General features: G+C 37.8%; 1 protein-coding gene and 1 pseudogene across 2 annotated transcripts in view; both read left to right on the forward strand.

Moving 5' to 3' along the window:
• Positions 1-21842, forward strand: part of CNGB3 (cyclic nucleotide gated channel subunit beta 3) — a gene marked incomplete at both ends in the record, with an annotated part of 160428 nt that overhangs the window by 68327 nt on the left and 70259 nt on the right. Inside the window, 4 exons of the mRNA XM_080694751.1 lie at positions 487-695; positions 15449-15499; positions 18379-18465; positions 21459-21523. Of these exons, the coding sequence (XP_080550877.1) occupies positions 487-695; positions 15449-15499; positions 18379-18465; positions 21459-21523 (412 nt within the window). The remainder of the gene's footprint in view (positions 1-486; positions 696-15448; positions 15500-18378; positions 18466-21458; positions 21524-21842) is intronic.
• Positions 2435-8958, forward strand: LOC308261922 (ORC ubiquitin ligase 1-like; annotated as a pseudogene). Its single transcript has 4 exons — positions 2435-3035; positions 3101-4513; positions 4558-4705; positions 8799-8958. The product of its transcript is annotated as an ORC ubiquitin ligase 1-like (transcript).

A 21842-nucleotide genomic window follows, 5' to 3' on the forward strand; every position in this document is an offset into this window, starting at 1 on the left:
GGAAGGCAGTGTGTGCAGGGACAGGGGCTACCCTGATGGGCCACTGCCTACTGTCCCCACTCAGAGCCTTAACCTCTGGCAGGATGTGGCCTTTCTCTGCTGACCGTAGGAAGTCCTAAAGATCAACAGCAGAGAAACCAGAGCCCTGTTGCTGCAGTGAGTCCTGACCAGGTCCCTCTGCCTTCTTGGGTTTCCAATTTCCTGAATCCAAATAGTATAGTTATCCCTTGAGACAGACTCAGAGTGGCCAGGATACAGGAAGAAGACCCTCCGCTGTTGCAAAAGCTACTAAGGTTACTTTACATCCCTGTACAGCACAACACCTCCCGCTCTGGATACGGAATTGAGTTTCATATTTAATAGAACCCTGTATTGCAAATTGCTTATCTCCAAAGGATAGAGCTTTAACTTGACCGAGCTAAGTAATAAAATTTTTTTAATGTTTGCTCCATGCCATCTGGATGACTCTGATTACTAATTTTCTAGATCGACTCTATCTCCTGTGGCTCTTGCTTGTCGTCATTGCTTATAACTGGAACTGCTGGCTTATCCCACTGCGCCTGGTCTTTCCTTATCAAACACCAGACAACACACGCTACTGGATTATTACGGACATCCTGTGTGACATCGTCTACCTTTGTGATGTGCTATTAATCCAGCCCAGACTCCAGTTTGTAAAAGGAGGAGAAACAATAGTAAGTGGGGTTTGGGAAAAGAGACTGACAAATGAATATGTAGTTGGTCTACAAAAGGCAAATTTGTAATGTCTTATTTAATATCTAACTTGGTGTCTCTGCTTGAACAGACCTTTAACCACAGGAAACCATTGGTAATAGTAATAATAGTGATAAGATCATAGCAAAGCAAGCATGAAGTGCTCCTTGTGCCTTAATTTCCACATCCTTAGAATGGGGACACACAGTGTTGATATGAAGGTTAAATGAATGATGCATAAAAGAGCCTAAAACTGTGCCTGATGCACAGTGAAGGAGTCTTCAAGGTCAGCTATTCTTCATATTATCATTATTATTTTATAATGTCTTATCTCACCTAATCTCACCTAGTCCTTCAAAAGAAAGAAGACATCACTAGCCTCATTTAGAGATGAACAAACTGAAATTTGGAGAGAGTAGGTGATTTGTTCAAGGCACAAAGCTAGTAAGTAGAAGCACCTGGATTCAGAAGCACGCGTTGCCTCCAAAACTTGCTGGTTCCAGTTTTCAAGTTTTCCAGAATGCAATAGGACTTGAGGATACAAAGCCAAGCCTGAAATGTCACAACTATGCCACATATTTTACCTACATAATATCTTTTAAACGTACAAATTTTTAGTGTGTAAAAAACTGAATACATAGTGTTCTCAAACCAAGCAGTCGTTTTCTATCACATTGCAGTCTGCCAGTCACCTCAATATTTTTTTAAAGAAGCACATATTTCATTCATCAATATCTACTCAACCTTCTAAGGAACCATCGTAATGTTATGAGAGAGCACGAGGCTGTAATTTGTTTAGGAAACAGACTGTTTCTTATTTATCAATAGAGTCAACACTGAGCACCATTCCTGCACACAGTACAGAAATCAAGGTTGTCGACCTGGACACTTTGGGAAGACCTAACTTGCAAAGCAAAGATTTAATCTAGTCAGGGTAAATTCACTATACTGCCCAATATGATGGCCACAGGCACAATGGGTTATTTACATTTTAATTTTATTAATTATATTTAAAGTATTGACTGCATAAAATTAAAGTTTTCGGTCAACTATATTTTCAGTGCTAAATAACCTATGTATCTAGCAGCTACCATATTGAACTGCATGGAAGATTTCCACCATTGCAAAATACACTCTTGGAAACTGCTATAAGGAATTGAAAGAGCAGTAAGCTGCCAGTAACTCCACCAAGAGCGCCAAGCCACAGAGAGGAAGCCATATACTGGATACCACCGTGTTGTTTTGTTTGATATTTTTATAGAATTTTTTAAAGAATAAAGAAATTTTAAAGTAATACTTAGGTATTACTTCTGGACTATCCTCTTTTCATTCTTCACTTTCCAAACTGTCATGTCGCATTTCTCATGATCAAATGCAGGTGGCCTTCCTCAAAAATTAGCACTTAGAAGAAAGTATCTGCTCCTGTGTTTATTCCCAGTGTTGGAACTCCATAGTCAATCCAATCAATCTAAAACTATTCAAATAATTCTTTGTTCATACATTAAGTTATTTGAAGCAATGCAAAGACTGTTTGTGGGAAAGGGGGGAGCAGGGCGGGAACCAGAGGGAAACACACAATGAAAACTGTGTGCATGTATGTTTGTCACTCTGAACCTCACTATGATGCATAACTGCAATGCAGCAGCTTAAAGAAAAATGACTGGCAGCAAGGAGCTCTTATGGGGGGAACTTCCCTATTGGTGGGATTTTGAATGCTGCCATGGCTCAGCCTGTGCAGAACATTACATTGTCTCTCACTCTGCCCATCACGTGCACGTTTGCTTGGAAAAGCTATGCTAACCTCTCAGATGCATCAACAAGCAAGTATTTTGTTCTATTTGCATCAGTTTGTCCAGCTTGTAGAATCTCCATTACTCCTGAAAATCCTTGCAAGGAAATTATTGGAGGAATAAGTGAAAGTGAACCAGTGCTAAGTCATACAGTCACGGAGCACCTTGAGAAAACTCAACTTATAATATGAGGATGAAATAGATTGTTCGTGGAAAGAGGTAGAAGAACTTAAAGTAAAAATCTCACCTTGGAGTCAGAGATCAAGACTATTCTGTATCCTTTACCCTTGATGCAGGGCAACTAAAATGAAGACAAATATACCACTGCAGATACTCCAAGTAAAACTGACCCAGAAACTGTAGCAGAATGGAAGAAAAAACTCAGAACAGCTAATTAAATCTATGAAAAAGTAAAAGATGATGTGGTTAAGTTAAAAAAAGGCAAATAAAAAACTGAAATTGGAAAATGGTTGCCTAGTGAGGGAGAATTTGCAACTGAAGGCTGAAGTTGAAAACAGATCATCCCAGAAGGGATAACTCCTCGTGCATATATGAGCTGAATTAATAGCGCTTGCTCTTGGACAGGAAATCATCAGTTTGGAAAGTTTAGAGTTGCTGCTCTTCATTCCAAAGTAGAACAGTATGATCATGGAACCAGTAGACTTAAGAAAGCCCTGGAACAAAGTGATAAGTATATAGAGGAACTAGAATCTCAAATTGCACAACTCAAAAATTCAAGTGAAGAGAAGGAAACTATGGATTCCATTTGCCAGAGCTCACCTGATGACAGCAAGAGTAAGACAGGCAGCGAGGAGGATGTGGCATCAAAGAGTCAAGTTAATGATGCCAGAAGGCAGCTTGGCTCATTCACCTCCAGTTCATCTCACCTGGCAAAGCCCACCAGCAGTAGACTCTCTGATACCAGTTCTGCCAGACAGCGCAGTACCATCAAAACAGAATCAAACTGTACTAAAAACAAAGACCTATATCAAAATAACCTTGAAATAATGTTAGATGTGACAGATACAAGTATGGGTACCTATTTTGCAGAAGAGTGGGACAATAAACCAAGTGACTGTATATTCTACAAAGATGAAGAGCTTTATGATCTTCCAGCTCCTTGTACATCTTTGTCCCTTAGTTGCCTTCAGATAAATATTCTAGAAAATAGAGAGTGTTCTGTGGTCAAACCAGGAGGTTTCAAAAATCACTCAAAACATCTTCAAAAATTGGTATTTTGATGATTTTGTGATTCCCAAAATGTTTGTAATAAACATTCATCAGAAGATGATATGAATGAAAATGAGAATCAATAGAAATAAGTATGTTTTACTACCCCAAAGATAAAATTCAGGAACTGTTGCTCCACAAGCTACACCCAAAGCTTGAATTTTGAAAGTTCAGACGGGAACATGATAGCAAATTCTGTTGGAGAAATATCTTCAAAATTGAGTGAGAAATCAAGCTTATCAGGCTCTCGTTTATTGAGGAGGTTGAATTCTATTCCCTCTTTTGAAATGAACCATACAAAGACATTCAGTGAAGCATCAATGGATGTTGCTTACCTTATAAAAATCTTTGAGTTGGATTCAATGATGTCAGAGTCAGACAACAGAAAGAGCCCTTGTAATTATGGTTTTAAGTCAGTGGATTTGGATGGGTTATCAAAGGCATCTCAAGGCAGTAAATTTCTTGAAGGACATGATAAATTAGAGGAAAGAACTAAGCTAAATCTTTCCAAAGGTTCTCTAACTACTGATAAGTTAGAAAATTGAAATGAATGGAAACCCACTTTCTTTTTTCTCCTTTCTCCATCTAACCAAGAAATGAATGAAGATTTTTTACTTCATCCCACTTCTCATCAAGGAAATAATGAAATTAAGTCCCCAAGCTATTTGTTTCAGACAGAATTTTCCCAGGGTGGTTTGTTAAGTAGTTCACATTTGAACTACTTGAAGATCAAAGGTTTGGGTTATCTTTGTTTAAGATGTTCTCTGAGATGCACCTTGGTCCATGTTCAGTCTCCAAAATCACCTTACTTAAATAAAAAGAGAAATGCCAAATAACATTCAGTCTCCTTTGTCTACTTTCTTTGTGCCTGAAAAGAGGAATAAAAATGTGAATCAATGAACAAAAAGAAAAATCCAGAGCAGCCTTTCCATTGCCAGCCTATCAAGACTAAGAGTTGACTCCCCAGGGAGGTGTCATTTGTGTTTTTGTCCTGAAAGAAATGTAAAAGTGTTTTAAGTTACTTTTTTCTCCTATAAAAATTTTAGATTGATAATCTTTCATGAGTGTTAGGTCAGAATAGTAGATTAATCCCCTGAGTAATTTCATTTTGAAAAGATTTAGTCTTTTTATTTTTATTTGGGGACCTTTATGATCAGAGAAGGTAGAAAAGTGTTTTTCTGTTTTTTTTAAACAAATATTACATGTATCTGAGTTGAGCATACTGTTTCCCCAAATCTTATTTAACCATTAGAGATAGTTGCCTGTAAATGTGGCTCAGTTAGCTTCAAAACATGGGTTTCTTAAGAAAAACTTTAGAATTGTCTACACATTGCTCATAAGACATGAGTTTCTTTAAAGCTTTCCCTAGGTGAATGTTATTTTGCACTTTGCTTTTTATTTAAGTAAGGCCATGGTTAAGAAATAGCACTCTGACCTTAGTTCAATAATCATTTACTTCTTCTTAGGTTTTATGAATGTTTGCATTTTTAACATTGTGCTTTGTCCAGTTTTATAAAAACATTCTGCTAGTATGAACGAGTACATTTCTATATGAAAATATGTTTATGTCAGGTGGTCTCTATTGGCAAACTCATTTTATGTGAGGTGGCTTTTATCTGCTCATTTTTTATGCATATGTGTTTTGGTCAGCAGTTTCATTTCTGTAATCCCCAATACATGACCACTACAACATAGAGGAGGGAAGATTTATTTGTTCACAGTTTCGGAGATTATAGGGGTTTAGTCCCTGTTAAGCCAGATAAAGTCTGTGGAGCTTAGGTCATGATATGGGAAGCAGAAAGAGAAAAGCACAAGGGTTCTGCTCATCATGGAGACCAGAAGCAAGATAGAGAGTGCCAAGAGGAGGGACCATATGTAATCCCCAAGGCTATGGCCCCCATAAGCCTCCCATCATCACCCAAGCCCTGCCTCCAACATGGCTGACCATCTAAGTGAGGTCTAGGGAGACATTCCAAATCTAAACCATAACAGTACGTAAAATCAGAATTTGAGCATACTTTGGTATGGAAGGCATGGCTGGGTTTTAAGGAGCTTAAACATTGTAGTATCATTGTCCCAAATGTATAGTTGCAAAAGCACTCTTTGCCAAGTTTCTTGATAGCACAAAGGAGGTTTTTTCAGAGTGATAAAGTTCTTATTCACATGTTACTTTTCTCTATGTAAACTGTATGCATGGCAACATTTTTGCTTGATCTATTTCCATACTTAGGAAAGAGAAGTTTTAATTGGCTAATAGAATGTTTTTTTATAAAGTTCAATTTCTTTTCATGAAAAGTATTGAAAGGGTAAGGATAGGTAAGAACTAAGTACAGTTTTTATTGTAGGCTCTGAAGAAGTATATTACTTTGGTATGTCTACGTTGGCCTTATAAATGGGTTTGTATCCTAATGAATTGTTTACCTAATTTGCACTGAACATTTTACATTAATATATTGTTTTACATTAATATTGGATGCTTTTCTTGTGTGTGTGTGTGTGTGTGTGTGTGTGTGTGTGTGTGTGTGTGTGTTTGTGTGTGTGTGTGTGGTACTGGGGGTGGAACCCAGAGGGTTTTCTATCTCTGGGCTATACTTCCAGATTTATTTTATACTTTATTTGGAAACAGGGTCTCACTAAGTTGCTGAGAGCATCATTAAGTAGCTGAGGCTGGCTTTGAACCTGTGTGATCCTCCTGTCTCAGCCTCCCAAGCGCTGGGATTACAAGCATGCGCCACCAAGCCCAGCTATTGCATGCTTTTCTGTGTGAATTGAATAAAAGATGTTATAACTGTAAAAAAAGTTAATTAATATTATAAGAATAATTTTACTGACCTCTAGGATTCATGGTTCTGAAACTTCCCCTGCCATGTGGCTAATACTTGTTAGCCCCTTGAGACAGAAAACACTCCAGAGAAGGCAGTCAAAGAAATAAGATCTAAACTTGATAAAGTCATGTGTAGGGTTTTTCAAATATTTCTTATCATGATGAAGGTTTGACAAGTAAGGGTATTTAAACTTAGGTAAGGTGACAGTAATGAATAGTGAAGAGCTGGCCCAGCTGACATGCTCACAATGACCACAGTTTGATCATCTTGCTTTAATCCAATATATTTTTCTCCTATTAAATTAAAAATCAGTACTATATTTGAGCTCTAGATATATTTCAGGAATATTTTTCTTATATATATGGAAAATATACTCTTGAATTTCTTTCAGCATGAATGCAAATTGACCTAAAATATAACCTTTACATATTTGGATCCTTCAAACTAAACCCAAAAGGAAGCTGGGCTGCAGGACTCCATTGGAAGAGAGATGGAGGAAGCCCTGCTTAGACTGGAGTTCTGCATCTTCTAGGCCACCACTACAACAGTGACCTCACGAAGGGCATTGGCCTTCAAGGTTGTTTTACCAAATGCAGAAAAAGAAGTGAATAGAACCTGCTTGCCATGAGTTGGAAGATCCAATCAACTGAGGACATTTGCCATCTCTTCAGACACTCAGACACTCAGGCACAGCAGGCACCAGTAGGGAGGGTCAAGGTGAAGGGCACCACAATCCAGATGGCATGGAGTCACTGGAGAGGTCCCGAGAGAGTGGCATGGTGGCAAAATCTGGATGGTGTCCTAGTGTGCTTGAGGCATGATTTACCCCAAACCATGCCTGGCAACCCAGAGTAAGAGCTGGCAACATGCAGGCACTGGGAGCCTAAACCAGCAGCCTGGGCCAGGCATCTGGGGAGCCTTTGGAACCAGTGCCCCAAACTCAAGAGCTCTCATGGATCAGGCCGACAGCCCCAAAGAGTCCCCACAGAGCAACCCATGCTTCCAAACAACTGCAGGGGACTCCTACTCTGCCAGCTGCCTCCTCCTTTTTTTTTTTTTTTTTTTTTTTGTGGTACTGGAAATTGAACCCATGGGCATTCTACCTCTGAGCTATACCTCTCTTGACTCCTAGGCTCCCACATCTCCTGTCCACAATCACAAGGGCCTGATGTTTGTCTCCAAAAAGAGCTCTCTTGGTCTCTCAATTTCCTCCTCTCCTTGGATCCAACCCCACAGCCTTCTGAATAGGCAACTTTCTCAGTGGGCACAATAGCAGCTTGGGCTCTCCTGACCCACCCTGCTTCCACTGCTGAGCAGGAGCACCCTGCTGCCCTGGCTCAGCTTCCCAACACCTGCCCTGCCTGCAGGCTCTGCCACAAAGAGCCTCTACAAAATCTCTCTCCCACTCTCAACAGTGAGGTGTCCCTTGATCCAGATAGGCTGGATGCTTCTCTATGGAAGTCCTACCTCCGTATCCTAGGTGACTCTGCTACAGACAAAATCTGTGCTACTCACCTGCAATTCCCACATGCTGTGACCCTCCAGGATCATCAGTAACCCGCCTCCCATGCAGATCTCTTCTCCTACCTTTACCATCCAAGCAAATAGACCAGGCTGCAAACCTGTATCATCCAGTCATCTCCCTCTTCCTCAACCAAAGGAAATAGAGTTGAGCACCTAGGCAAAGCTTCAGAAAGGGATGGAGGACTAAAAAGAGAGTCACAAAGAGACAGGAGAGTTGGACCATTAAGAAAATGGGGGCCCCTGGCAATGGAGACCTAGTAGCATCTAGGCCTCTGTGGACCAAGGGACACCTAACTTCCATTCAGCCCAGTTCTCAACTCAGGAGGTCAGTCTCTATCCCAAGAACCTAGAAATTTTCTCCCATGAAATGTCCTAGGTGTCTCCCAGGAGCTCCTCCTTCTACGGTTAGGCTATCTCCAACTTGCACAGCCCTGCTAGAGGTGTCCTGAAGCTGGGCAGTTAATTATAGAAGTAGCAGAGCTTTCTGAGACCCATGCCCAAGCTGCTGGGAATTGCCAGGGAAGGCGGCAGAGGAAGAGCTGGAAGAAGACCACCTTCCCAGCTCTCCAGGCTCCCAGGGGCCAGCAAAGGAGATGCAGGGTGAGCGCCCTTCATCCAGACCAGAAGGAGGCTGTCCTCCACCCACAAGCATCAGATGCAGGCTCTGCAAGAGGGGAAAGGCCATGCCAGCAGTATTCCTATGCTGTTACTATAGGGTCAAAGTGACCAGCACTAAGCTTCCTTCTCTGATGTTGGGGAAAGACATACATACCTTAAAGACAAAAATGGGAGGTCAGAAGGACGGCAAGACCTTCGAGGGCCAAACAGAGGCGAGGGAGAGCACAACAGGTGCTATGGAACGATACACTGCCTAGCAGCCTACCCCACCCCTTGTCTTTCCCCAACTGTGGTCCAGACTGCATATCCCATGCCCCTGTCCCCTGGCTCTGTGCAGATCCCAGATACTTCTCCCACCTCTGCCTTGGCAAACCAGGCTGCTGGACTCTGATCCTGTCCATCTCTCTACCTGCTCTTACACTAAATGATGTGGGATTCACACCCAAGATCTTGCTTCTCCTTTGCACTCAGACCTCTTCCTCCCTGTAGGTCCAGTCCCGATTCGGGGGTCAGAGCAAATGAAGGTGTGTCATTTGCATGGTAGGTCACAGCCCTACCTCCTTCAAGCCTGACCCCTGCAGTTATGAATCCCCAACTCCCTGCAACCCCTCTTTCTGCCCCCACCCATCCTCTGGCTCATTCCACCAGCAACCCTTATAACCTCCATATACCCAAGCCTTCCTCCACATTCTCCCCTACTGGGCAGCCAATTCATCTGCATGCTTGACCTGGCTACCAATTTCATACTTTGATAATCCTCTGTGGACACCATCCCCTTCATATGTTGTTGTTTTTAGATCCCCTCAGGGCCCAGTGTGAGCTCTTTCTCATTTCTCCAGGTCCATGGCAACACACAGCACATGTACCCAAAAACTGGACCATTCTCCAGCAGTCTACCTGCATTTAGGGTCTCCCACTCTACCCCAGGTTCTAACTATCCCCATGTCCTGGGAACCACTTCTTGGCTCACAGTTGAAATCCATGAAGAGCATCAAAAGAGATCCTCCCTCCCCAGTGCCTCACTATTTAAAACCTCTCCCACCATGGATCACATACTTGCTTCTGTACAAATAGCCAGAGCCTAACCCGCACCATTGCAAATCCCCCATGGACTCTGAATCTATGGATACCACTCTTCCTTCCATGGCTTTCACCTTTCCATCTCCTTTTTACAAGAACAATTGCAGCCCATATCCTAGGGAGCTTCCAGATTCTGGGAACCTACCACCCAATGGCAGCATTACCTTAACCCACAACTCTACCAGTTTGCAGGCAAGTCATGAAGGAATTAACTGCAGCTCTCTATTGTCCTGTCAATACAGGAGCCACCCATCAGCCTACTCTAAGAGCTTCTGCTCAACAAAAAAATCACAACTCTCTCTGTCATACCCAGGAATCTCAAGACCAGTTACAGACCTAACCTCTCCTACCGGCCAGCAACAGGACAACTCTCTCCCTCTTTACAGTAGCAGGAAACCCTAGCATCAATTACTGACCTAACTTCTCCAAGCCTCCCACCTCATCCAGGCTGGACTTGTGAGTGTGACATCACCAAACTCTACATGTGGCACAGCTACTGACCTGAACTTTCCTACCATCAAAGCATCAAATCAATCTCTCTCTCTCTCTCTCTCTCTCTCTCTCTCTCTCTCTCTCTCTCTCTCTCTCTCTCTTTCTCGGCAGGACCTGATTATTGACCTAACCTCTGCTACCCCCATGTAGCAGGATAGTGAAGGCAGCACCTGTGTTCACAATGTCACCATGGTCCACATTTGGCATACACTCAACACCCAGCCACTCTGTGCTAAGAAACCAGGTGCCTCACACATTGCCACTGCCACAACTTCTGGACTTGGACTTATCTCTAGGATGAATGGCTCTAGGGACAGTACCTCACAGGGGACAACACTACTCTGAGCCCCCTGGTGTTCTTGGGCATGAACCCTCAGCCAACCATCCTGGCTTTACTGCTGGCCATCCATCCATTCACACCTGGTTTATTTTCTCCAAGCTTCAACCCTGCAGGATGCCGACTGCAATTTACAGAAAGATGCTCTCTTTCCCCTTACCTGTTAGCCTCAATGGCCCTTCTCTTTCTCCCATGATGTATATGAAAATCTTCTTTCTAGTTAAAATTAAATAAAGAACGAAAGAAAGACCTATTCTGGGGAGTGTACCCCATATTCAAAATCTTTCCTCAAAGGCAACTCTATAGGCAAGAATTCAAAGCTGTAGCAAAAAAAAAAGAAAGAAAGAAAGAAAAGAAAATCTAAAATCTACTCAAAATGTTCCTCGTGCAGCCTTTGGAGCATTAGTTAACTCACCAGTGCCATCCTCCAAGCCCAATGGCAGCTTGATAAATGATGATGATGGTGTTGTACAAATAAGAGGTAAACAACACCAAGAAAAGAGCACTAATTTCAACCTCCATTAGATGCACAAAGGGGGAGAAAATCAATGTTTGACAAATGGAAAATGACAAAATCAGTAAGGGAAGACTTTTATTTTCAATTTTCTAGGACGCCTTTTGCACACAATGGAGTGTTACAGCCCAGAAAAATAACCAATAAAAACACACTCAACAAACTCTATTTAAAATGCATTCTCACAAGCTACAAATACCGAGCAGGAACTAATTGCTTTGTTTGTTCAAAATAAGTTTAATGGTTTCTTTAATTTAGAGTAGGTAGTTTTGGCCTTGGAAACTTGATTACATTTTGGTACAAAGATTATACATTCCCAACCTGAAGGTCTCCCTACATTAATCTATTCAGGCTAACCTTGGTGTACACCACCCAATTATTCATTCATTTACCCAACAAACATCAATTAAATACCTACCTACCATTGCCAAGTAGGCCTAAACACCTACTCTGTTTAATGCTTACTGCACTTGGATTAGAAGATTGAAAATATAAATCCCCTAGAGTTGTGAGAGAAAACAACAGACAAGTAATAGACAATAGATAGAAGTGCTGGCTGCTTTAATAGATGGGATCTGGAAGGATACCAAGTTTTCTGCAACATTTTTTTACAATACCTTTCTTCTGAAAATGGTGTTACAGAGGACACAGAATTTTGAACAAAGGGCCAACAAAACATACTCTGTATGTAATTTCCCATATACATAGCAGAAATCAAGTTGGAAATGACAATGGGGATTATTTACATGAGACACTCACTCCCACAATCTACGGAAGCTACACCTACTAATGACAAGGATTGGGGAAACACTCCATGTTATTCAGAGACCATGTCAATTAGGCTTTCTCTTAGAGTTAACTGCTTTGGGCTTGTAATCTTCACAATTACTATTTTACACTGACCTGAGGAAAATTAACCACTCCCTTCTCTGCACTCCATATACTGTACTCATATTTGCATTATTTAATTTTCTCCTATAAAATTAAGTTAATTATGATACAGTAGAAACAAAGAGACCAGGGTCAAAGTTCGTTTTCTAAGAACATAACTGGAAGAAAATAAACTTAAACTTTCATTGCACACTTTCTTTTTCACCAGAAAAGTAAGAATAGTAACTACCATTATATTGCCAAGTTTAAGAAGACAGTATGTACACATAGCCTAAAGTCTGGTGGGTAGAATCTGAACAGTAAATTGTTAAGTGGATTAAATGACTGGAAGTCCATACCGCTAACTTTTTCTGCTTGTCTCCTCCTTAAATATGTAGCTTTCTTTCTTATCTAATTGTAAGCTTCCTGAAAGTAGGAATAATACTCCATTCATTTTTCTATCTAAACTAGGAACTCAAAGCTTATACTCAATATATGTTTGTAAGAGTAAACAAATGGAAATATTGGTTCAAGCATTTTCTTTCCTCTAGTAATTATTTACAAATTATTCTTTGTAAATACTTCTTCTCTATTCTATGTAATATTATGGAATTGTTTATCAGAAGCGAATAATAAGTAAATATAACAATATCTGAGTAGAGCTTCTTCAAAACTATTGAAAAAGGATGTAGGTGCAATTAGCATATCATTCCTAAAGTAAGCTTCCCCTGAAGAAATGCTTCCTGCATAATGAGGAGGCTTAAAAGACTGAGAATTAAATAGGGTGACATTTAAAATATAAGTGCCTGGTTGTTACCAGTAAGCACGCTGATCCTCATAAGGCTAATGATGCCAAATTTATTTAGTGCTTTAAAGAAGAGGGATTTTAAAATCACTAGGTTGTGCTTTCGTTTAATCTAGCAAGTTTTAGTTGCATTTGCATTTATTTAACGCTGAAAATAAAAGAATAAATGTGCCCAAATAAACCTTCTTCCTGGGTTGAGAGAAGATGTAGTATTTTAACTTAGCAGCTTAGCATTTCAACTGTGTCTGTCTGTCCCATATAAGCTTTGAAGGAGCTGATGGGTCTTCCTCAAGGTTGGCACATGATTTATAAGGCTGTCAACTTAAACCTGCCTATGTCTACCTGTGGCTCAGTAAGCCATTTTATTTCACAGTGCAAAACATTAGGTGAGCAAACCTTATATGTTTTCTAATACATGTCTATAAAATTCAATGTGTTTATGTGGGTAAAAATCATAGCCACTAAAAGGGAGCAGAAGCAGGAACTGGAAAATCAGCTAATCAATCTTTAACATTATTCAAAAGTAGATGAAAACTCGGAACTTGAACAATCATTAGACAATGCTGCTTCCATTAGTCCGAGTTTTAATACTTTAAAAATATTAGAGTACATAAGAAAGTTCTTCTTGCATATAACTGAAACATTTAAGTTCAACATTAGCATTAATTCATTTAAGTATAAATATTAATATGTTTCCTTATGCATCTGTCAAACGTACACCTCTACATGTTAGATACTGTTCCGTATTCATCTGTCATACCATGCACCTATGTTGTGTTAGACATTGTTAGAAGGTAAGGAAACAGAGTTCAAAAATAGGTACCCTACTTTCTTACATTAGCTCAGGTATGAAAGGCAAACAAAAGAAAGTTTGATGTTCAGAGTACTATGAGGACCAAAAGAAGAAAAAAAGCCATGCAAAGGAAGAGATGCTTAATCCAAATCTTGATGGATCGGTTGATGTTATCTTCATCCTTTTGCCTCTGCAAAAAAAAAAAGGAATAAACATTCTGGGCGTAGGAATGTCAAGGTGAGAAACCCTGATGCATTTGAGGAACTGCTAAACAGGCTGGGTGTGGGATGCTGAAGGACACAAATAAAACAGAGAAAGCAAAAACTGATGCACCATGGAAAGGAGCTTGAATTTTTTTTCTTAAAATTATGTAAAGTCATAAAATTTGACATAAATAGGGATTGTTAAGTATTCTGTTTAGAGAAATCTTCTGCCTGCCAACGTATAATCGATACCAGGAGCAAGGCTTAAAGCTGGAAGATCATTGCCAAAAGTAGAAAATGTCATGAGAACATTTTAGGATAAAGAATCTGTAAATTTTGGTTGCTGGTTGGATGAGGGCTAAGAGAGAGATGTCAGTCTAGAACCACTAGTCAGAGTACATGGGATGCTTACAGGATGCAGAATAGCAGGAAAAGGAGAAGCACCCATAGACTGAAGGAGAATGAGTTCAGGTTTGGAGCAAGTGGCTCAATAAAGAGGTATTAGATGGAGGTAGAGATTTGGTGGCATCAATTATATACAGTGGTCTTTGAAACTACAAAGCAGATGAGATTTGTCAAGAAGTAAATAAAGAAAAGTGAAGAGAACTAAATTTGGGGGAGTTTTGACTTTAAATGGCTCGTCTAAGGACACCAAAAAGTAAACCAAGAGTTAATGTAAACCAAGAGTTACATTAGCGATTCTTCAGAAAAAGAAAGTTTCACTGACACTTTTTTTTCTAGATAATGTTAAATGCTTCAAAAACCTTCATTCATCCCTTTATTTCTATATCCATTCATCTACTTAATATTTATTGGATTCTTATTGTATCCCAGTTATATACAGTTGCTAAAGAAATCAACTCTCCTAAAATAGATCTATTTCAAACAAAAGAACCAAGAAATCAGTGTAGCATTTCAAAAGTTGGTGAGTGCCATAACAGGAAGCTTAGTACTGCAAAAAAAATATTCCTAGGAGTGATAGAAGGAGGTTTGTGGCCTTTGCTGTTAGTACTGATGGGATGAGGAGAGGGGGAAGGCCACTTGCTTCCAAATTGCTATAGGTTAAGGATAGATTTCAAGGAAGGATGTAGAGGAAAGCAATGTGGGTGACTCCCTTGAAAATCTCTGTCATGGCACACAGTAAACCAAGTACAAAAGGAAAACAAGGGACAAAAAGGAATTCTTGTTTTGAAATGTGAGAGTATAGCCGGGCGTGGCGGCACATGCCTGTAATTCCAGTACTTCAGAGGCTGAGAAAGGAGGATTCCAGGTTTATGGCCAGCTTCAGCTACTTAGTAAGGCTGTCAGCAACTTAGCAAGACCCTGTTTCAAAACAAAAACCAAAAAAGGGCTGGGGGTATATAGCTCAGAGGTGAAATGCCCTTGAGTTCAATCCCTGATACCACAAAAAATAAAATAAAATAACTAAAATAAAATATGAGAGGATGGAAAATATTTATAGGTCGAGTTTGAAAGGAACCAAAAAAGAGAAAGTGCTATAAACATGTGTTGGCCTCAAATCTGTGATCCTCCTGTCTCAGCCTCCCAAGTACTGGAATTACAGGTGTGGACCCCCATGCCTGGCTGGTTTTTTTAATGAGAAAATAATTAATAAAACTGCCTAAAATTAATTGAAGTATACATATATTTCAGGTGGATTCAGATGAGCTAAAGAGACATTATAGGAGTTCTACAAAATTTCAGGTAGGTAACTTACAAATCATTTCTAAATTGCTCAAGTAATCTATTACCATTTTGACTATAAGTCCCATTTCTATAAACAAATTATCTTCCCTTATAACAGAGTTCATACAGATAAGGTTTCATTACACATTGGCAGAACTGAGTTTTGATTTTCAATTATTTCATTATATTCCCTTGTATGTGCTAATAGCTAATTGAATATATGCATCTTTATTTATTAAGTAGATCAAAATAAGCAAGTGCCCATGTTTAAATTATCTTTTAAATGTCAGTAAATGAGTATGGGATATACTTTGCCTACAAAATTCTAGTCCCCAATTTATGTAACATGATGATGTGAAAGTCTGCAAAATTATCTCTACTTGTGTTTCTTTTTTAGTTACATATGCAAAATAAAAAATAGAAAAGAAGCAATTATTTAGATTTCATAGCATTTTCTTTTTCTCAAATAACAATATATTCTTATGTTTTAGTGATTATAATTATTTACAAGGGACTTTCTTATCTTTTATCTTTCATCCTAAATTTGAGATACAGGCAGAGATTGGAGAGGGGGGAGATCCAAGACTACCCAAACTGTATGTATGAATGCCAATACAATGATTTAGTTGCCTCAGATTTTGTTTAAAAAAAAATGAGTTTAGATATTTATTCCTATTTTATATCTACAGTGATTAAAACTCTATTCAATTTGATTTTTATCTCCAACTAATTTTCTTTGTAAAAAAGTCACCATACACATAGATATAATGATAAAAGATCTATACTATTTTGGTGAGTTCTACAAAAAGGATAAATATACATTGTAAAAGCCACAAAGCTTATTCCAAACCCTTGATGCTTCCTGGGTTTGATCAGGGACTGAATTAATTCATGTTTTTAATTCGTGTTACAAATATAAAATTTTACATTTATTTCATTGTGGACATTCCTCTTTTTGAATTCCCTCAGCACATCCTACCTCTCTTATAGTACTGCATTAGAGTTATTTTTGTACTTGGTCCCTCTACTATTGGATTGTTAACATCTTGTGGATGAAAATAATATCCTAGTCCTATTTCAACCCCAACATGCTTTAAAAAGTGCCTTGTGCAGAGGTTAATGTCAGTCAATACTTACTCAATTCAATTTTCTGCAATTCAGTAAGAAATACATCATTCTCTGTCTATACAAATTCATGCCAATAAGTTAAAAGTGACTGATGACTGTCTGCATGAAGAAGGTAAGTGGAGAGTTTAGCAACTAGATAAAAGAAAGTTAAAAAGTCATTATGATTTGAGCCAGAAACAATGAGTTGGGAGGTAGCACTAGATAAGTCAATACCTCTATGCTCCTGAATCAATGAGGTTTGGTGATATGATGTAATTTCTGAAACAATTACTTACCTTGGTAAATAATTTTTAATAGCTAATCTAGTAATTCAAACTGGAAGTTCCATTTCCATCCAATAACAGTTGGCTTTGAAATTATTATACACAAGGAATTACCTCAACTCTCTGTTTCACATGTGTTGCCTTACATATGCTCCTACTTACTCGTAATTGTCTTAATATGTCTTAATTTTTTAATTTATTTCTCAGAACCACATATAATTTAATAAAAATAATTATTTTACATAAAATAATTTCTTAGTGATATTTGACTCAGGAGAATATATGTTATATTATTTTATAATTACTAGGGTAAAAGAAGGCAAAACTAATGTAAATATATAACAAGTTTTATTTATTTATTTTTTGGGAGGTGGTACTGGGGTTCCTGGAAACCCTTCTGCCTCCGGGCTACACTCCCAGACACCTATTTTTTATATTTTTATTTGGAAACAGGGTCTCTTAAACCAGTGAGGCTGGCTTCGAACCTGCAAGATCCTCCTGTCTCCGCCTCCCAAGTGCAGAGATTACAAGCGTGTGCCACTACACCCAGCTATAACAAGTTTTAAAAATGTATAGTCTTAGCTATAATTAGCCAAAATATTTAGCTATAATACCATAGTACTTTCAATGCCTTCTTTCATCAGAGTGGATGATTAATTTGAATCAAATTTATCTTTTTCTTCTCCTCTTAGTTTGAATAGTCTACAATAGATACTTTTAAAACAGTTAATTGATAGCAAATGGTCCAAAGTATATAATAATAGAAAGCACTTGAAGAACCTAGATGAACCACAATATTATAATCTACTCTGAATACTGGAGAACTGCTGACTGAAACATAATATATTACAATGAGTGTGCTATGGTTTCAAAAAATTTTAAGAATGAATTTGATTTTGAGTGGAATGTTGATTTTTAGTTCCAGAGCCTCATATTGAAAATGTTATTAAAGCCGGGCGTGGTGGTGCACGCTTGTAATCCCAGCATTCGGGAGGCTGAGACAGGAGGATCGTGGTTCGCGGACAGCCTCAGCTACGTAGTGAGGCCCTCTGCAACTTAGTGAGACCCAGTTTCAAAATAAAGAATAAAAAAAATAGGGCAGGGTGTGTAGCTCGGAGGTCAAATGCCCATGGGTTCCATCCCCAGACCCACTAAAAAAAAGAAAGAAAAGGTTATTAAAATGTATTTTAACATTAGTAGCCATGACAGCATTGAAGTATCCGTCACAGCTCAACAAAAATTTCAGCAAATTGAGTGCTTAAGGAGAGATCAGATGCATAAGGGTAGAAATGAAATGTACTGGAAGTAGGCTACAAAACAGTGCTCTTGCTCTCATGGTGCTAACATGCCTTTCAATGGCACCATGCATATTTAACTGAAGGAAATTTTGGATTAAGCAACAAACAATTCATTGTGACTGGCCAGCTTTTACATTCATTGGTATAAGTCCATCTGTGTTCCAAAAAGTGTAAACACAACATAACTCTGAATGTGTTCCTTTAACAGCTGGATGTCGCATCAATAATACCTTTTGATGTTTTCTACCTCTTCTTTGGGTTTAATCCAATATTTAGAACAAACAGGATGTTAAAGGTATGGTAGCCATATTTAGCTTCTTTCTCCTTAAAATAATGGACATCTTGAAACAACTTAAGATACCCTAAAATTATCAGTATCTTCAATGTTTTCCAAATTGTTTTTCACTTTCCACCCTCATCAGTGCCATTGCTTCTACAGGTTGCTTTTATTCCATATCTCATAACAGGTATTTTAATAACACAAAATAGGAATAATTTGTACTTCTAAGTACACAACTATAATTACAAATGAATATTTTATAATTTTTCCATTTGTTCTTTTTTAACCAGTTACTTAATGTCAGAAAAAAATAAGCTATAAAATCAAGGAGTTACATTAGGTTACCTTTAAATTATCTTACTCATCTAAAATGGTATAATTCTAGAAAAAATGCAAAATTAAATACATACTTGAATAGAACTAAAATGTTCATTAAAAGAGAAGTGTTAAAATCCCTGAGGTATGTCTACATAATAGAACACTTTGTAACTTTTAAGAAAAAATTCATTTGCTAATATGAAAAGATCTCAAAAATAAATTTCTAAGTAAGAAAGAAGAGAGCTAGATACAGATACAGAACAGTATATAGAACAGTGCTAATTTCTATATAATAGAAAGGGAAAAAATTTAATAAAAATATTTATCCCTGTAAAGAAGAAAAACAAGGAAGGAAAATAAGGAGAGATAAGGACAAGAATAAGAAAGTACATATTTTACATTAATTTTGAACTATTTATATATGTTACCCATACCCATTCAAAAAATTTTAAGACATAAATATTTCATGACTCATGGCTTCATTGGAGACTAAAAATTTTTGAGAAAAGTCAGGGTTTGATATTTCATGTAAATCTTTAAAAATAGAAATAATAACTTATATTTCCAAAGAAAGTCCTCTTAAAAAACAAAAAAAATTTAATTTTTAAAGATTATAAAAGTTTTATTTGATTATCATTTTTGCATCTTGGGCAAACAAGAGAGCATAACTTGGTTACACTGGTGAACCCTGACAGCAGCAATAACAGCAGCAGCTGTCATTTGTTAAATACACACTTGGCACTACATTCTGTGCTAGAACTCCATATCCATTGTCTCAGTTATACCTGCCACCAACTTTATTTTGGAAATGAGTAAAATGAGAATTAGCATTTTGAAAAGAAATCTATCCAGACACACTACTGCTGAGGCACAGTATCTGGACTCTCTCACATACTTATATAACTCCAAATTCTTTTCTTTAATTGGATCATCAGGTAAACATCAGGCAGAAAGGCTTTCCTTCCATGTTCACAAGTTAAAAGTGAACATATTCCCATATACCCAAGGCAATACTAAGAGGCTGCTGGCTTGATTATGGAATGTAAGTATAAATTGAGGCAACACACAGCATTCAAGCAGCCTGGTGTCAGTCCACCTCTTGCCAATTTTCAGTCTTACATGGAGGTTTCAGGAGGCTCTTGCCCAAAGATGACCAGGTTTTAGAAAGACTTGGGTTCCTGTGGGGAGTTTGCCTGGCTATAATTATAACAAAAGCTTATGAAACTCTTTATGTCCTATCTCTGTATTGCTAAGATGTTTGAAAGCCACCCATATCCAGCAGTATTATTTTAAATATAGGAGATTGTAAAAGGTAACATTTTTTTCTTTTCCTAGCCTAAAGTCTTGTCATTTTACTTCTTTATAAAGGTGCCATTTGAATGGGCAATTCTCTAGGATAAATAGTTATCATCTATCTGTCTCCAAGTTATAAATGAGAAAACAAATTTAAAATATTTTTTCTCAAAAATATATACATATTTATTGCTTAAGAGAAATTTTAAAATAGCACCACTTTGTTCAAACTTCTATTAAGAGAACAGTAAGCAAATTACCACAAATTGAAATTGCTCTTTGAGTTTTTCCTACTCCTGTTTCTAGAAAAGGAAATCATTTGTATATATTTCTAGTTAAAAAGTTATTGCCCTGTAGGAGTGGGGAGGAAGCCAGAGGAAAGCTCACCAAGTGCTGTATGCATGTATCTATTTCCATGACCTGCCTTATGATGTGAAACTATAATGTACCAATAAATGTATAAAAATTTTATTGCCATTACCTGTATTAATTTTAATTCCAGATGTTCTACTGCAGCCAGATCTACATGGGGTAATATTTTGAACTAGGTCATCCCTAAGTTTCCTTCTACCTGTAAGATCCTACCACACTAAGTATATTAAATATATTAACTCACATATGCACACAACATTTTTAGGATGCACATTCTCTTATTATATCTATTTTACAGATGAGAAACCAAGGTACAGAAATAGTAAGGGGTATTTCCAATGTCAGTTAGGAAGTGGCAGAGATGGGACTGAAATTTGGCACTGGGATTCATGCTCTTATCCCTGTATTATGCTGCCTATAGTAATGAATGAAGATGGGTAGAAGAGGGATAGAAATGTATGCAGGCAGTAAGAGTTGGGATAAAATTACTAGTAAGCAGGAAAACACCTATAGGAAATAGCTCTGTTTGGGTAAGATGACATAAACTTATTGTACTTTTGTGGCACGTAAAGAAAGCAATCCAATGCTAACACTTACTGGACTTTAAATGTGGTCAAAACAAATATACATTTAATGCATCTTGGATAAAAAAAGCTAGTATATATTTATTTATGATTTTATAAAATTAGGCTTTTTCTCTTTTACTTATATTTTGGGGAGTATGATTTTAATTATTGTTAAATAGAGTTCTACTATATGCCCTAAAAAGAAAGACATGATTGATTTTCAAAAAGCATTACAAATAAGACTGTAACTAAAGGGTAAAAATAAAATATAGCAAGAAGCTCTGGAAGTTTGGCTGCACTTTAAAGTATTCTGCCAAAAGAAAAATACCACTGAATAGGACCTAGATTTTTTTTAAAACAAAATATATAAATATTATTGTCAGTAATAAAATCTATTTTCTAAACCTTATATATATCTAAGACTAATATTTGTGCTTCTCTTGCTTATTTTCTACGTAGTACACTTCATTTTTTGAGTTTAATCATCACCTAGAGTCTATAATGGACAGCGCATATATCTACAGGTAATGTATAACCTGTACACTTGAAAGAGGAGAAAGTAAGGTGCAACATTTTAAACAGCATGTGGGAGAAATATGTCCAGTTTATTCAAGAAAAGAGGATAACTTCATATTTTGGGGCTACATAAATATATGTTCCAAAACAGATTCAGATATTTTGAGTGAGATAATGGAATAAAAATCAGGTCCCATTTTAGAAGAATTCTGGACTAAAAAAAAAATGGGACTGGCTACCTGCTTCAGTCAAAACAAGTACAGATAAACGTGCTCTTTTGCAGGTCGACTGTACATCTCTCTCATGACAGTTCATTCCCAATCTAAA

The sequence above is a fragment of the Muscardinus avellanarius genome (assembly GCF_963383645.1).
Source record: "Muscardinus avellanarius genome assembly, chromosome: 4".
Taxonomy (NCBI): domain Eukaryota; kingdom Metazoa; phylum Chordata; class Mammalia; order Rodentia; family Gliridae; genus Muscardinus; species Muscardinus avellanarius.